Source organism: Peromyscus californicus, unplaced genomic scaffold (assembly GCF_007827085.1).
Source record: "Peromyscus californicus insignis strain IS unplaced genomic scaffold, ASM782708v3 Scaffold_10__1_contigs__length_136768540, whole genome shotgun sequence".
NCBI classification, from domain to species: domain Eukaryota; kingdom Metazoa; phylum Chordata; class Mammalia; order Rodentia; family Cricetidae; genus Peromyscus; species Peromyscus californicus.
In genome coordinates this window covers 20019234-20037475 of record NW_026294391.1, presented here as the reverse complement: position 1 = coordinate 20037475, position 18242 = coordinate 20019234, and the positions used below count along the sequence as shown (strand labels likewise).

Sequence of the window (18242 nt, the reverse complement as noted above, 5' to 3'; positions counted from 1 at the left end):
AGTGCAGTGTTAACTGCACTGTGGAAATGGCACAGGTCTCCTTAGTTCTCGGGAAACTTTCTGGTGAATGATGTTTCAGTAACAGATTTCTTCTTCAAACCCTTACCCTCATGACTTAGGTAGCTTCAGAAAGTAGAGGCAGAAAGATTGTAAGAGTCTGCAGGGATGGAGGTAATCAAGGAAACTAGACCTTCTAAACACAGCAGGACTGATGCACACATGAATTCACAGAGACTGTAACAGCATGAAAAGGACCTGTACATGTTCAATCTGGACAGGTTCCCAGTGCTGAGAGTGGGAAGTGAACATTATCTACTATCCCCACCCAAAAAGCTGTTTTCAACTGACAGCTGCTTGGAAAAGAAAATACAGTTTTATCCAATGAAATGTAAATGGGTATACAAAACCATGTTGAAGGGTAGGCCCCATGCCCTGCAACAAGTGGCCAACACAAAACAAACTCAATGGTGTTTTTGGAGAATTTTTTGCCTAGTTTTGCTTTGTTTGTGCACTTGTCTTATTTTTGTACATTATGGTTCTCATTTTGTGTTTTTATGGGTTTAGAGGGGTGTGTGTGTGTGTGTGTGTGTGTGTGTGTGTGTGTGTGTGTGTGTGTTTCTTGTGCTTTTTGAGGTTTGATATTTTGTTTGTTTCTTATTCTGGTTTGTTTGCTTCTTTATTTTTCTGTTTGCTTTCAAAAGAGACAAATAATGAAGACATAGGATTGTATGGGCTGTGGAGTGTGGAAGATCTAGGGGAAATTGGGGTAGGGGAACTGTACTAAGAATACATAGCATGGATTTTCAATAAGAAAAACAAATACGAAGCAAAACAAAACAAAACAAAACAAAAATCCAGGAAGCCAGTCTAGGAGCTGCATGGCCAGAGCTTGGCCTTGGAATATGGAGCTGGTTCTGGCAGTTGAGGCTATGTGGAGCTCAACAACAAGAGCAGATATGCACTCTACTAATAAGGAATTACGTAGGCCTGGAAGTGTGGAGACAGCATGTGTAGGACTGGCTACACAGATACAGTGGAAAGCCAGTGGAGGAAGATTGTCATCAGAGATAGAGAGCAGAATATAGTGATAACTCTTCAGGTGGGCTTCTGGCAAGAGTCATCAGGGAAAACCAGCGAGTGATTCACAGATAGGACATGGAGTGTGCAGATGGAATAGGTGGATATGGATTTGTGAATGGACATGAAGGCAGGTGCAGGAGCTGCATGAACATACAAAGGCATAGAAGTGTGGTGATGGCACAAATGGGCTTGGGGCTTGGAGAATTCAGCAGACAAAGCCAGGCCAGATGCAGAGAGACCAGAGCTAAGTCCACAAGTATGGTGGTTGTGCTATCAGACAAAGATCTTAGACAGTCCACCTGAAAAATGAGTACAACTCTTCCCTAGGCCTTGGAGTCAGGCTTTCTCACAGGTGGGCTTGCCTCTGGGGGTACTTGCCAGGAAAAGCCAGTGCAGGAGTTGTATGCTCAGAGGTAAGCACAGGAGGAAGTGTATGTACTTGAAGGACAGGTTCTGGCCAGGTTCTAGGGAGGTCATGAGCAAACATCAGTGCCTGTGTTTCACATGTGGAACTTAGCCTTAAAATGAGGAGATGGCTCATTTGGACTTGGTATTGGAGAAAAAGAACAACAAAAGTCAGTTCAGGAGCTGCTACGGCATTGGACATGATGCTAGTGGTGTGGTTCTATGGAGAATTATCATAAAAGTAAAATGAGTGTTTAGAGATAAGTCTTGGAATGTGAAGATGACACAGATGGTCTTAATTCTAGGCAAATTTATCAGAGGAACCAGTGCAGGTGCTGGGTGAACATAGAAAAATATGGGAGTTGGCACAGAACTGGAAATTGAGTTTTGTTTTTGCTCACAATGCTTTATATATACAAGGTGTACATCCAGAGCTTGATAGAGAATGTAGAGATAATGCAAAGGACTAGGTTCTGGAGTTTTCAGCATGGAAATGTAGCCTAGGGACTGTGTGACAAGTGTTATAAAAGGAATATAAAGATGGAACTGGGTTATGAGGTTCTCCCAAAATTCATCATAAAAATTAGTGAGATATCTGTATATTCAGAGCAAGATCTTGGAGAGTGACAATGGGGGAATGTAGACTTTGCTTTTGGAGAACTAATGAGAAGCCTTCTCAGGAGCTGCATTCTTGAAATAGATATAGGAGTATAAGGATGACAGAGGCAGGTGACATTCTGGGAATTCACCAGGCAAACACCACACAGGATCTGTACATCTCAACCTAGGCCTGTGAGTGTGGAGACAGCATATGAGCACTTGGTGATGGGGAACTCACTTTAGAAACCCAATGCTGGCTGTATTCAAAGAGAGTTAGGATATAGTGTATACAGATGGTACTATTAGGGCAGGAGGGGCAGTGTTGGCCATCATCAGGAAAACCAATGTACTGTAGGGTCTTCTAGAGCTAGACATGGGAGTGTGGAGGTGGTACAGGCAAGATTCTTTTGCAGCAACTCTCCATGGAAAACAATTGTAAGAGTTGTGTGACAGGAGTAAGATCTGGAAGTGTTGAGATGTCTTTGATAGACAATGATCTTGGACTCACCAGAAAAAGCCACAGTGCCCTGTGTACATCCAGACATAGGTCTGGTATTTTGTAGATGACACAGTCCAATTTGTTCTTGTGGAAATGACCAAGAAACAACAGTACAGCAGATATGTCATGGAGCATGGAAATGGCTCTTGTAGGTGAGGTGCTTTGGAATTCACTAGACAAGGCCATCACCCACTTCTCAATGACTACATCCAGATCTAGGTCTGAAAATGTGGCCATGACAAGGACAGATGTGGCTGTTAGTGAGAATATCCCTGCATATTCATATGTGTGAATAGTCTGTCCCAAGTTGCAGAGATTGTTGTTGTAGATATAGCTTTTTGGGGAGGAGGTTTATCAATGGGGTGAGTGCTCTGAAGATCTGTCCATGAATAGAGGGGGACTCATGATGGAATGATGTTCGTGAAATGGGTGAACATTGCCAGGAATGGCAGTGTGGAAATGGCTCTGGTGTGTGTGATTCTTTGGATCACATTGTACATAGAATCTGAGATTTGACTCTATGAGAGGCCAGAAGAGGCCATTTTTGAAGGTGCAGTCTGACATGCAATAGAAGAGGGAGTATTAAAGGGAGCAAGGATAGAAGTTGAACCTTGGCATCATTATATAGGATCTGAAGCTCTGAAAATGTCTGAGGAGAGGCTATTGCAAAAGTTTCAGCCTCACTTGTTATTTATACCACAGTGTACTAGAGATGCCAGGTCCTGGTATGAGTACCAAAGGTAGTGTCAGGTCTAGAGTGAACCTGGACTGAACAATATGGCAATCTTCTTGTGTTGCTGATGACAGAGCCAGAGGTACATAAGTGTTTTGAAGGCCAGAAGAGTATGAGTGAATCTCTACACTGGACACTGAGTTGTTTACCCTGTTACAGTTTGGTTTTACTTTGTTTTGATCTTAACGCTGAGTTTATGCTTCCCTCTTAGATTAAGAGCGTATTTGCCAGGCATTGGTGGCACATGCCCTTAATCCCAGCACTTGGGAGGCACGGGCAGGCAGATCTCTGAGTTTGTAGCCACCCTGGCCTCCAAAGTGAGTTCCAGGATAGCCAGGGCTACAAAGAGAAACCCTCTCAGAAAAACAAAGCAAAACAAAAGAACCAAAACTCATTCCAAACCAAACCAAAACAAAAACCTAACCAAAAAGTATACTTTACTTGGTTTTATTTTTAAGTTATATTTTGTGTTACAGGAACCAAGATATGAGAGACCATGTACTCTTGAAGAGACTTTATTTTAAAGATTCTGAAATTTTCAAGTGTTTGAATTTTTTAAAGACTGAAGGGCCTATATCATCATGAATTTTTAAGTATTACAGGATTAACTGAGACCCAGGGGATAAACAAGAAAGAAAATCTTATGGCTTACTAGTGATGGATTTGTGTGAAGTGGATAATCATTCAATTCTATTGACTAGTAATTTGCCAACTTGACTTAAGCTAGGTCCATCAGAAAGAGGGAACCTTAATTGAGATAATGCTTCTATCTCATTGACCTGTTGTAAGGACTATGGAGCATTTTCTTGGTTAATGTTTCATGTGGGAGAGGCAAGCCCACTAGAGGTGGTGTCACACTTGTTCAGGTTATAATGAGTTACATGAAAAATCAAGCTTGGTGACCCATGAGTAGAAAGCTAATGACGAACCTCCTTGGTGTCAGTTCCTGCCTCTAGGATCATACCAGAGGTTCAAAAGTGTAAGCTGAAACAAACCCTTTTTTGGTCATATTATTTCATCCCATCAGTAAGGGAGGTAGTTATGTGGCACAGCCATATCTGAATGGATGGCAGAAATTATAAAGTCAGCACAGCTGCTTGACAAAAATCCAGCAAAGCTGAGCCACATGATGGCTGCCATGCCACCTTTGGTTCTCATCTCCACCTGTTGCATACTTGGGGCACTTTTAATATTTGTACAATTTGGGGATATTGGATTGATGGAAAATTCCTTATGAATCATTTATGCCTTCTCTCAGGAATGCTGCTTCTAAGCTTACCCAGGAAAGTCCTGAACATACTACCCCACCCCACTTTGAGGGAGATATCCTTATCTACTTGAGGTCTTCCTTATGCCTTGGAGGTTGTGACACATAAAGAAGAAGCCAGAGGTCTCTTTATGAGGCTATGAGACATTCTTGAAGCATCTGTCCCTGTACTTACACTGGAACAAGACATTCAAAACAAAGTAAATTCAAAAAGGTCAACAAGATTCAGTGGGCTAGAGGAATTGTCCACAGTTCAGATTACAAGCCTCTTCCCACTGTACACTCAGATAATTATGTGGCATACAACTCTGCCCTACATAGAGACATATTGATAAGTAAAGTATGGAGTGGAAAGATGATAAAAGTATGAGGTGTTAGGACCTCCCTCTCTTAGAAGTTAGCTCATGTAGAGCCACTATAATGTCATATGACCAAGGAACAACAGAATGTGAGGATTAGACATATAGACAAATTCTATAAGGATATAAATATGAACATTGATTGTAATTACTGAAGGTTTAGCCTGAGAATTTTTCCTGGGCACTCTGACCACTAAGAGTTAGTAATATATTGCTTGAGACATGGCAAAATGCCCAGGGTGGTTAAAGATTTTTTTGGTCTAATGTCCTTGAAGCAACCAAAACAACCAGCCTGAGCACAGACTGTCATATGCCTCTAGATTCTCAGAAATTGGGTTATGGGGTTAATGAGTAAGAATGATAACTGTTTATTAATGATGTCAAAACTTGAGGGAAAATGGTTGGAAATGATAACTCTGTTCTGTCATAGTTTATTAATGATGACTAAAAGATGAGCAAAAGAAAGTGAAACACATGTCCAAAAACAAAAGTAATATAATCTATGTTTTAGAACATCATGAATGTATCCGTGCTAACTAAATTCTGTATAAATAAACACTCTGGCTGCTAGTCAGTCAGGCTGCAAGATTCTCCCAACCACCATGGACTGGCTCACTTCTTTCCCTGCCGACTCCTTACACCCTCTGCAGGACCCATTCACCGCGGGAGAATGGCTCCCGGCAGCTATGTGCTGAGGAAACTTTCTGACAACCATTACCAGGAAAGCCTTTCCAATAACTCTGCAAGTGAGAATGTTAGAAGCTGGAGCATGGAGATGCTCCAGGTGGCGTTGGCTCTGTGAGAAGTGACTAAGCAAGGCCAGTGCTGCAGCCTCACTACTAGACAAGACTTCAAAGTGTAGGGATGGCACTGGCAGTAAAGCTTAAGAAAAGCTCAGCAGGCAAAGTTGTTGAGCAATGTAAGCATGGGCAGCTAGGTCTGAGTGTCCCGAGAGACCTCAAGAGGACTGGATTCAGGTAGAGCTCACCAGGAAATGTGGGTCCAGGAACCAAATGTTCAGAGCTACTTATGGGAGTGTGGGAATGGTAAAAGCAGGTGAGGTTATATGGAGACCAGGCAAACTTGTTGCATGATAGGTGCAATTACAGAGAGCCCTTGGACTGTGCAGATGTTTGAAGGAGGTTTGGTTCTGAGGGGGTGCTGCAGGGGAAGCAACTGTAAGATCTGCTAGAGAGGAGCTAGGTAGGGGAGCATGTGGATGGTGCTGGCAGACAAGATTATTTGGAGAACACAAGGAAAACTTGATATGAGGTCTGAGCTTCTGGATATAGACTGACATATCTGGGAGTATGGGGATGACACTGCTGAGGGAGGTGCTGCAGACTATGATAATGCAAATCAGTGTGTGATCTCTGCTTCCAATGTTAGTTTTAGGAAGTGTGAAGATGGCACAGGACAGCCTGTTTCTGAAGAAAAGACCAAGGAAATCTGGTATAGGAACTAGCAGAGCAAGGTGGGCTTAGTGTCACTACTATTAGATGGGGTTTTGGTGATTGTCAATGCACACAAGAGCATAACTGGGTGGTTGATGGTAGAGAGAAGCTTGTTTCTTTGCAAGAACTGACCAGGAAAAGCCACTGAGGGAACTGTATGACCAAAACTAGGCCCAGGACTATGGGACTGATGTTGGAGGGCAAGGGTCTTTGGAGATCAAAGGCAAAGCTATTATGGGATCTGTGTGTTATGAGCTAGACATCTAGAAAAAGGAATATGAGGATGACACTGGAAGGTGAAGTTCAGGGAAGCATCTTCAGGCAAGCCTAAAGTGTGGTCTGTTCATCCTAATCTAGTCCTTGGAGTGCGCAGATGGCACAGGTGTAATTGGTTCTAGGATATATCACTTGAGAAAGCTGCTGCAGAAGATGCATGACCTGAGATAGTATTGGCAGTGAATGAATGGAACTTGCAAGCTAGTTTCATGGGAATTTCATTAGTCAAGAACAATCTTCAATCTATGTTGAGATACAGCCCTTAGACTATGGAGATTTTACATGTGTGCTTTTACAGGTAGTGTGGCATAACTACCACGTAAAGTTGTAACCAGAGCAGCATGGAAGGAGGTAGGCATGGGGGAGAGTAGATTATTCTTGCAGGCAAGATTCAGTGGTGATGAACAAGAAAAGCAGGGTACATATCTTCATTGGCCTGGAGAATGGACATGGCAAATGATGGCCTCATTTCTTGGGGGAATTTACCGGGAAAAGTTGGTGCAGGAGCTACATCTCCAGAGCTACCCATTGAAGTGTGGTGAAGTCTCTGGAAGCCAAGGTTCAGGGGAGTTCAACAGGTGTCTCAGTTAAGGTTTCTATTTCTGTGAAGAGACACCATGACCATTGTAGTGGGTAGCCATTCCAGCTTTGACCTGGAAGTTCCAACCACCATTGAGGCTTCGGTAATGGTCACGCCTACAAAGCGGGGCTGAGAGAGGATGCTGAAGACCCATGATCCAGATGCATGAGCACTCTTGGTTCCTGGACCCTGGATGCTGGAGCTAGACTGAGCAGAGTTCTCCAGAGAACACCGCCGGATTGTGCCACACCTTTCCCAGACCCTGTAGCCTATCCCTTCACTTGTAAGTTACCCCACAAAATAAACCTCCCTTTTAACTACATGGAGTGGCCTTAAAAGTTTCACCAATAGACCATGGCTGCTTTTAAAAAGGAAAACATTTAACTGGGGCTGGCTTACAGAGGTTTCAGAAGTTTCGTTCATTATGGTGATGGCAAGAAGCATGGCAACATGCATGCAGACATGGCAATGGAGAAGGAGCTGAGAGTTCTCTGTCTTGGTCCACAGACAATAGGAAGTAAACCGTAGCACTGAGTGAACTGACCATGTATGAGGAACTCAACAACACACTTCCTAAAACAAGGGCATACCTACTTTAACAATGCCATACCTCCTAATAGTGCCACTCCCTTTGGGCCAACATTCAAACACATGAATCTATGGGGGCTATACCTATGCAACTGACCACAATGTTCAAGTCCAGTGCATGAATTATGAGTCCAGAGCAAGACCATGGAGTGTGACATTAGCACAGGCAGGCTTGATCATGGTGGGGAAATCAGGTGTTGTACATGTGTGACTGGAATTAGGCTTATCTGTGAAGGTGGTGCCACTGGCAAACAAGGATATGTGGAGATGTCAATGACAATCTGGACATCCAGAGCTAGGCCTGGTAGTGTGCAAACAGCAGGAATGGGCTTGGAACTGTAACTATCAACAAGGGAATTCTAGCAGATACTCTGATCTGAGCAGGACCTGTGAGCAGTGTATAGCCCTGGAGGGCAAGGTTCAGGCTTCCTCAAAAAGTATACCCTTTGCCTGATCTGCACACACTTAGCTAGACCTCTTAGCATGGAAATTACAAATGTGGGATTATCAATATGGCTACTCTCAAGAAAATCCAGTGAAGGAGCTGTGTGACTAGAGTCAGACATGAAAGGGTAACCATTACAGTTGCAGGCAAATGTCTGTGGATCTCATCATGCAAAGTTGGTAGATGCTATGTCCAATAGAGACACACCTGGAAGTATAAGGATGGTATAGGAAAACTGGGGTTTGAGGTAACTAAACTGTGAAAATAGGTGCAGGGGCTGTATGATGGATGCTAGGCCTGAAAATGTGGGCATGATGTTAGCAGAAGTGATTCAAGGATGATCTCCAGGAAAAGATGGTGAGCAGTCTGTATCCAAAATTATGATTGGGGAGCAGGGATGACACAGGTAGGTTTAGTTCAGGTGGAATTCAACAGAAGTAGCCAGTGGAGTATCTGTGTGACCAGATTTAGGCAGGCTCAATAGGCATGGGTATGGCAGGAAAGGTTCTGGGGAGCTCACCCTGCAAAAACTATGTGCGAGCTGTACACCTCATTCTACTCCTTTTAAAGTGGATATACCACAGGTGCATTTGATTCTGGGGAGTGGATTACTCACCAGAGAAAGCCAGAACAGAAATTTACCAGTCCATCACTGAAGGAACTTAGGTCAGCAATCAAGGAAGGAACCTAAAGCAAAAATGGATGTATAGACCATGAAGAAACTCTGCTTACTTGCTCATCCACTGAGGGTAACTCAGCATGTTTATTTTACAACCTAGGATGACCTATCCAAGCATGGCACCACACACAGTGCCCTTGGCCCTCGAAGATCAATCATTAATCAAGAAAATGCTCTGTAGGCTTTCCTACAGCCAATTTCATGAAGGCATTTTCTCAACTGAGATTCCCTCTTCTCAGAGGACTCTAGATGGATAATTTTAGAAGTGTGTAAAACTAACAAAATATAACCAGAATGACCAGGCTCCACTCTTCTCAGATGACTCTAGATTTTGTTAAGCTAAAAACAACAATGAAATAACCAAACACAACCAGGGCTATATCAAGCTGGACAAAGAATATGACAGCATGATCTTCATGGTGCTGAATTTGCAGAAAGAGAAGATTCAATATTATTGGGTACTAGAACTTTGAATGACAATTTTAGACAATGTGTGCCAGAGCTAAAGTCCCTGCAAGGGGGTTGAAAAGTCTTTTGCATGAAGATATAAAAGAGAAGCCCGTACTGCAGTGGGTACACAGGATGATCGGCATCCCAGAATCATGAGGTACCTCATGTGGAAAGCTGAACGTGTGTAGTACAGACATGAAATATACTTGATAAGGCCAACATTGATGGAAGGCCAGGGAACCTAAAAGCCCTTTGAAGCCAGAATCACTGCTTTATATTACTAGATGACAGATATGGAGCTGCTGGATTCAGTGTTTACCCTCAAGGGTTTACATCTTTTTCTGTCACTTCTTCCCTTGCTTTAGCTCCTTTCCTCTCTTTTATATTGATAATATTTCCTTCATATCCTTTTATGCTAGAAGTATGTGAGTTGATTTATGATTGCCAAAGGTCTCACAGTTGAAAAACTCCCAGAGTGCCAAAGGAGACTTTGGACAACTGGACAATCTTGTGACTGTTAAATATGATAGATAATTTTAGAGATGGTATCAACTAATTTTTCTTTTTTTAATAGCCTTCATTTTATTGGGACAAAGGATTGAAAGTGCCATGTTTTGTGTTAGTGGGATTGGCCAGTAGGAATCTATGTTTTCCATCATGTTAATGTGAGTTTGAATGCATTGATTCAGAATCAAAGCAAATCAAGTTGGATAAACTGTCCTCTGATTACTATACCACATTTTCCATCAAAGGACACTGGAAATGCCTGGGCGTTTGTGATTTTCACAAACATAAAGAAAGGGGGTTCCCACTGCCCATTGTACAGGATAGCCTTCCTACTCCTTGAAATTAATACAAACTGTCTTCAGAGCTAACACTATGAAGTCCTGCTCTGCTGCAATAGACAAAAGGATTTACCTGATATCACACAAGAATGTTTGCTTTTGTGTGTTTCAGCTTCCTTAAAAAATGATTTCACCTGGCATTTATTGTGTTTATTTTTGTAACATATATTTCATGAGTATTTTTACCTGCTACTGCTCATTGACAATATCTGAAAACATGATCATGACTTTCAGAGTTTAGGATGTGAAAATATTTAAAGTAAGGAACACAGATAGAGGAGGAATTAATTCAGACAGACCCAGAGGCCCAAGTTGGTGCTTTATTTAGAACAAGTTGATGATTATACAACTTTTGGCTGAGAAGAGGAAATTTCTTCAAGAGCATTCTGGCTGATGTTGCAAATGCAGGAGCCCTTGCTTCAGACCTCTTGTTAGGTAAATTTGAAAGCATGCTTGGACTTCATATAACTTTGTAGTTTCAAAGAGCTTATCTCACAGAGAAACATTATCACTCCAAAGAGTGGCATGGTGTCTGTCAGGACCCCTAATGGGAACACAGAAGTATAATGTTTGCTTATCAAGGTTTCCTTTTTCACAGGAAAGTCTGGTGGAAAGTCAAGAGTGGTTTGGCCATAACACTTCTATGAAGTGGTTCCAGCTCATGGAAACAAATGTGAAGAGGCTGCTAACACACAAAACTAAGACAGAGACCTTGTAGCAATATATCTCCATCTCCACGAATGGGTCTTCTATGCAGCTGATCTTAATGGCAACTGCACCAAAAATCAGAACTACAAGCTTCATCAGAATGGCCCACACTATCATGGTCTGTGCATACTGAAATTCAGGTGAAATTGTCCAGGTGGAATTGATAGGAGTATGCACCATCATCTTGATTACAGTCCCTGAGACATTAAACTCTTGAGGGTAATAAGCCTCCCAGAGTCCAAAGGACACAAATTTTACAACCTTATTGTTGAATTTCCACAGGCACCAGGATTGGCAATTTGCAATGACTATTTCAAACACCAAAGCTGACAGGCTATAAAGCAGGCCACTCAGATTGAAGATGCATTTCTTTCCATTGGCAAATCTGAAGATGAGATTGAATAAATATATAGTCAAGCCAGGATCACAAGGGAGGGTGGGAAATCTAAATGAATCATGATTTACAGAGCATCAAGCTCTTATACTTTATCAGTGCTGTCTCAATATTGTTTTTAAGTAGTCTATTTATGTATTAGGGTTCAATATACTATAGGTAAGTGTATAAGAAGCCCTCAACTCCATAACTACAGCAGTTGTTCCCTCTACATATGTGAAGCATGTATATTTGTGTGTATGTAAACACACACAAACACACACATGAACACATACAGAAATGTGAATGTAAAATTATAACTGAAAAAGTTACTCTAAACCCATCAGACTAGCAATGTACAATATCTTATCTGTACATTTTTATGAAATATGCAGATTTTTAAAAAGCTATACTAATTTCATATTAAAGCCTCAGTAAGAATGACTTTCAAAATATATAAATATCTGGGCTAAGAATATTCCTCAGTGAAATAGTGAATGCTTAACATTTGAGAGATGCTATATCCATTCCTTAGTGCCAAATGTCCAAAATCTACAAGTAAAACATGAAGACTCCTGGACATTTCCATCATTTACTCACAACTTACTCAAATGTAGATTTTCAGGTAACCAGCTTCATTTGATTGTTGCATATCCTGACTATCTGTGTGAACCACCATCTTCTTTAACAATAACAACAACAAAACTATTTCTCCACATTTACTATATGCACCATCTTATTTAAATCACTTCTTAGTTCAAATATTTGGATGTAGTGTTAATGTTCATGAAAAACCATGTCCTGGGGGATATCACAAAGTACTTGAGAAGAAAGGAAGCAAAATTTTGTAGCCACCAAGTCTGTGGATACTGTCATTTCCATCCCAAATACCAACTTGTACTACCAAGTGATAGTAATACAAGGCAGCATGGTATTGGCATAAAAACAGGGACATTGACCCTTGGAATCAAATGGAAAACCCAGACATAAATTCACAGAAACATGGATCCTTGATCTTTCACAATAGGCCAAAACATACACTGCAGAAAACACAATATATTTAACCAATGTTGTTGGAAATAAAGGACTACTAAGTGTGGACTAGTGCAAATAGTTATGTTTTTACCCTGCACAAAACTCAACTGCAAATGGAGCAAAGTCCTCAACATAAGACCAGATATTATGACCCTAATAGAAGAGAATGTGGAGAACAGGTTTGAACTTATGGGTAGAGGAAGAGAATTTCTGAGTAGAACAGTGTTAGCACAGGAACTAAGACCAATAGTTTTTAAATGGGACATCATGAATCTGAAAACATTCTGTAAAGGAAGAACACCATCATTCGGGGAAAGTGACTCCCTAAAGAATGTGAAAAACATTACTCTTCTGTCATGTGGCAGCATTAGCGAGAGAAGGAATCCTTCCCCTTACCCATCAATGTCTGAGGAAGATGGGAGAACTGGCCCCAAGGGCATGTGAGCAGGAGAGCTACTCCTGTCCCCCACCAGCTGCAACAGTCAGGAGAACAGGCCCTCACCTCACCTGGGCAGAACAAGAGAGCTATTCCTGTTGGAAGAGGTATGGGTGAACCAGTCCCAAAGTTGTTAGCATAAGAGAGCTGTCCCCATTCTACATCTGTCATGTATCAGCATGGGCTGGAGAGAGATGTCCTCCCCCCATCCATTAAGACCTGAGGCAGGTGGGAGAGCTGACCCCAAAGTCATAGAGCAGAAGAGCTGACTCTGTCCACCACCAGCTGCAACACTCAGTAGAGAAGTCCTTGCATCTTGCCTGGGCAGTGCAATAGAGCCAACCCTGTTGACAGAGGTATGAGTAAGCCAGCCCTCAAGTTGTGATCATGAGAGGTCTGTCCCCATTTCTCATCTGTTATGTGGCAGCATGGGCAAAGAAGAGATGCCTTCCCCATCCCCAACTGTAGATAGAGTTTTTCTTCAGAACCACCGGTCAGCTCTGTCTCCCGAGCCTTCTCCCAAATAATCACTCAGAGACTTATTATTAATTATAAATGCTTGGCCAATACCTCAGGCTTATTACTAGCTAGTTCTTACAACTAAAATTAACCAATTTCTATTAATACATGTGCTGCCACAAGACTTGTTTACCTCATCTATGAACTTCTCATGTTGCTTTTTCTGGATTTGGCTTTTGAGGCCTCTGACTCCACTCTTCTTCCCAGAATTCTCTCTGCCATCAAACTCCTGCCTAGCTCTCAGCCAAATAGCTTTTCATCAACATTGGAAGCAACACATATAGACAGTGTACAAAGATTGTTCCACAGCATTTCTACATTTTTGTCTAATTCAAAAGGAATGTTTTAACCTTAACATAGTAAAATTATATACAACAAAAACAGTTATCAAGTAAGAATTACAGTTGCAATATCCAGTTCATTTGTATTTGGCAAAATTAGAGAAAATATTTTATTATCTCTCTTTTTAAAATTTTTTCATCAAGAAAAAAGTTTTAAAATTAATTTTACATGCCAAAGATTCTCCTCTTCCCTCCTCCTGCTCCTGTAGCTTCCCCCTCCCAACCCACTCCACATTCCCTCCTACAAGAAGGTAAGGCCTCCCATGGGGAGGTACACTTAGTAGAAGCAGGTTCAAGCCCCTCCCTGTGCCTCAAGGCCATGCAAGGTGTCACATCACAGAAGTGGGCTCCAAAAAAGCCTGCTCATGCACCAGGGACAGATTCTGATCCGACTGCCAGGGGGCACCTTAAGCAGATCATGTCACGCAACTGTCTCACTATGCAGAGGGCCCAGTCCAGTCCTATGAGGTTCCACAGTTGTTGATCCAAATATCCTGAGTTCCCACCAGCTTGGTTTGGCTGTGTCTTTACAGTTGTTCGCACAATTTCAGATTGTGAAAACCAAATAAATTCTTTTCATCTTTTGGGAGGTGACCCTTTTGTACTTATGGTTTTTTTGTCCTACAGTCATCTTTGAATATACCGAGCATGACATTGTATGTGGTGTACTTGGAAGATAATGAGTAAGATAATTTCTTAATCAAATACTATTATTAGGATAAACTTTCTCATATAGCCAATTATTATTCCCATTATGTGCTCCTCAGTTGTAATGTTGACAATCTTTCAAATAAATTCTATTAATGAGCTACATAATAAACATGTTCTTTATAGATTGGTGGTGTTTTCCATTGTTCATAAAAACTTTTTAAATTTTTAATTAAATATTTATTTATTTATTGTAATATTTGTTGAAAATATGTTTTGCACAACATGTTCTGATTATAATTTCCACTGTCATCCTCTCTCCCAGTTTGTGCCCACTTCCCTACCCACCAAAATCCAAACACTTACACACTTTCTTTCTCTTTTTCATTAAAAAACAAACAGGAAACTAAAATACAAACAGGGAGAAAGAATAGGAAAAAAATAGAAAAAAGGAACCAAAGAGAAAGGAAAAGAAACACATGCAAATGGAATCACATACACATGGACACACAGAAATCACATAAAACACAAAATCAGAAACCATAATATATAAGCAAAAGGGCTAAAATGCAAAAAAAGAAAGAAAAAACCATGCCTTGACAAAGCTTTATAAGACAAAAAAGGCTCTAATATAACTTTGAGTACATTTTGTCTTGGCCATTTGCTGCTGGGAATGGGGCACCATTGAGTGTGATTTGTGCACCCAGTGACACTCCACTGGTGAAAACTAGTTTTTCCTTTGTGAGTGGCTGTCAATTGGAGAGAGTTTCTGGGTTAAGGATGAGGGCTTGTGTCCAATTTCCCTTTCATCACTGGGAACCCATCTGGCTTAGACTGTGACAGGGCCCCAGACTTTATAAAAAAATTCTTGGCCTCCTAGAGATTACTTGGTTTCCCCTACAAATTGTTGTCTTCCACACTGTTGGGCTTCTGACCTGGCTGCCAGACAATGGGAACTAAGCCCAGTGGGCCTTTTGAAATTCTGATGACATGCCACAACCCAGTGCTACCTGAGACCACATGGTAAAGAAGAAACAGCTCAAATCCACAGGTTGATGGAGGACACCAGAAGGAAAGGTCATTCTCTCATAAACAACGGATAGGACTCTGGTAACTGATCTAAGATCCACAAAAGGATTTGAGTTACTCAGACCAAGGTATGCTATACCTAGACTGAGCATCCTAGTGCTGAATGTCTCAGCCAGATGCCAGGTTTGTACTCAAGTGAATCCAAAACAAAGAACCAATACCCAGGAAGGGGACAGTATGAGAGACTAACACCCTAACAAACTCTGGAAAAACTGAATTCACCTAGATCCAACCTGCTTAGTACTTGCTAGTTTCTATAGATAGCTATTCTGGATGGGTAAGAAGTGTTCTTCACTGTGACTGAAACTGTTCAAATAGTAACTAAAAAGATCCTCCATGGTCTCCTGATTTGACCTCTTGCTAGCAATGGAGTCCAACAATGGCCTAGTTTTCATAGAAAAAAAACCCTCTCAATAGCTAAAGATTTAGATACAGTTTAAAAACTTCATTGTGCATATATACCTCAGAGTTCTTGCCAGGTAAAGGAATAAGACATGAAAAGAAACTAATAAAGCTCTCATGAGAGTACAGTGAGAGATGGATAGGCTTCATTCCTTTGCTATGCTTCAGTCTGCTGCACAACATAAGGGAGAGATTTATCCCCATATTATATTATATTTGGAAGTCGTCCCATTTTAAGTGTCTGGCTGTACTAGAGAAAGTGAGGGTGTAGAAGTTTATACTTTGAGGTAGGAACACAAAGTTTGCAACTCTACGCATGCCCCAGCAGCTTGATCTCCTGTTTACCAGAAACAAGGGAATTTCCACTGCAAAAATTGGGGTTGTAAAACTGAAGCTTCCTGAAAAATTCCTTAAGAAATATTCTGGCCTTTGGAAAACAGGGAAAACCTGGGAATTCTGACTCTGCCACAGGAAGGGAACCAGGCAATAGAGTTAATCATTTCCTGCCAAAAATCAGGCAGGATTGCTGGTAAAACTGTCAACACACTGACTGACAAAAATCACTGTGTCTGGGGCACAGCCCAAATTAAACTTAAATGACTTACAAATGACTGGAACTTGTCTAATATCCAAAGCCTTTAACATAGGCACTTCCCCTTATTCTGATGCCTGCTATTCTGCTTTGTGGTTTCATTCATCTGGATAACAATAATATTACTGATCCCCTGAGATTAGTTGGTATGCATGTCTCGATTGTTTTACTAAATATGCCTTTTCTGATACATTCTAAACTAAGTACGCAGATTGATCAGGACTCAGAGGTATTAAAACAATGGCTATATTCCCTTACAGGAATGATCCTAGAAAATTAAAAAGGCTTAGGCTTAGACTTACTTCCCATGGGATAAAGAAAACTATGTCTGGTTTTAGGAATAAAAACATGTTGTTTCTATACTAATTAATTAGGAGTAATTAAAAAATGGTCCTTAGGATACCTCTTTAGGGCAGAATGAGTAATTAAAAAATGGTCCTTAGGATACCTCTTTAGGGCAGAATGAGTCCACAGTTTGACTCATTCTCTAAGACCAGTGTGAAACATAACAGGACCCCAGATCTTAGTAGGACTTGAGACCTTAGCACAGCTGACTCCATGATGGAAGTGCTATTCAGACTGTAAAACTCAACACATAGACAGTACCTCTTGACAAAAACAGAAACAATGATATAATTCATCAAAGTCTATGGTTCTGTGAAGTCCTTCAGTGTTCTAACTTTGCTTTTTGCCCTCTGTAGTTCTGCTTCTGGCTAAGGGTTCTTGATCACCAGAGTCAACCCAGAACATGATTCTTATACTTAAAATCTCACCCCGAGAAAGGCTTGGGCTACATTAGGATTCCAAACACACAGTGTAACCCCTGGGTGGCCAATAAAAGACTTTATATTGGCTTAAGTCCAAGTAGGTTTAAATCTGAGTGGTCTTCTCTGGTGAATATCCTACAACAATATCTATGCAGACTCTGTGCATGCTGTCATAGTTTCTCTGAGTTCATGTGTCCCAGTCCTTTTGTTTCTAGAATGCACTCTTTCCTTAGTGTAGTCTATCCATACTAGTTCTCAAAATCTTTTTACCTCCCCTTCCTCAAAGGTCCCTGAGCCCTAAGAGGAGGGAATTATGGAGACATCCTATTTAGTACTGAGTGTTCCAAAGTTTCTCACTCTCTGCAAATTGTCCAGTTCTGGTTCTCTGTATTTGTTCCCTTATACTTAAGGCATAAGCTTCTCTGATGGTGGCTGAGTAAGACTCTGAACTATGAGTATAGCAGAATGTCATTACTACTAGTAGAACAGCAGTTTTCTATCCAGACCATGTCCTATTTAGTCTCAGGTTCTTGGCTACCAAATTAGTGTCAAGCATGAGATCCATCTCATAGATAGACCTTAAATCCAAACAGATAGTTGTTGGATACTTCTACAACTTTTGTACAACACTTGAAGCAGTGTATAATGCAGGCAGATCACCATTGAAGTTTTAAGGTTTTGTAGTCTGTTGTTTATATTTCTCCTCCAATATTGTGTAGAGTACCCTATGAACACTACTCAGTAGGGGTGAAGGCTCTAGGTAGGCATGAACTTGACTTCTCTCTATTCAAAGTAATATGTAGGTGTTCTTCTCAACAGAAGAGCCTGACCTTCAGTTTGTAAAGAGTAACCAATAGAGTTGACAATAGCCTAGGGGTTTCCATGAGGCCCCTTTGACCAACAACTCAATTAGATGTAACCCATTCCTGGCACTGGATGTTCCATGGTGGTGAGAGATGTCTAGTTGGGTCTTTGTCTCCCTTGTTATTTGGTGATTCCATTAATATATGTGTATACTGTAAGAAGCCCCTACTGTATTAGGTTTCCATTCAACACTTCAAGTGACACTTGG

The 18242-nt window shown here is 41.2% G+C and overlaps 1 protein-coding gene across 1 annotated transcript; it reads right to left on the bottom strand.

The window, feature by feature from the left end:
* Window positions 1-10691: 10691 nt before the first annotated feature.
* Window positions 10692-12816, bottom strand: LOC128113939 (uncharacterized). The gene is given in 3 exon segments (XM_052743794.1): window positions 10692-10895; window positions 10897-11413; window positions 12773-12816. Coding segments are annotated over 3 exon segments (765 nt in total).
* Window positions 12817-18242: the final 5426 nt, after the last annotated feature.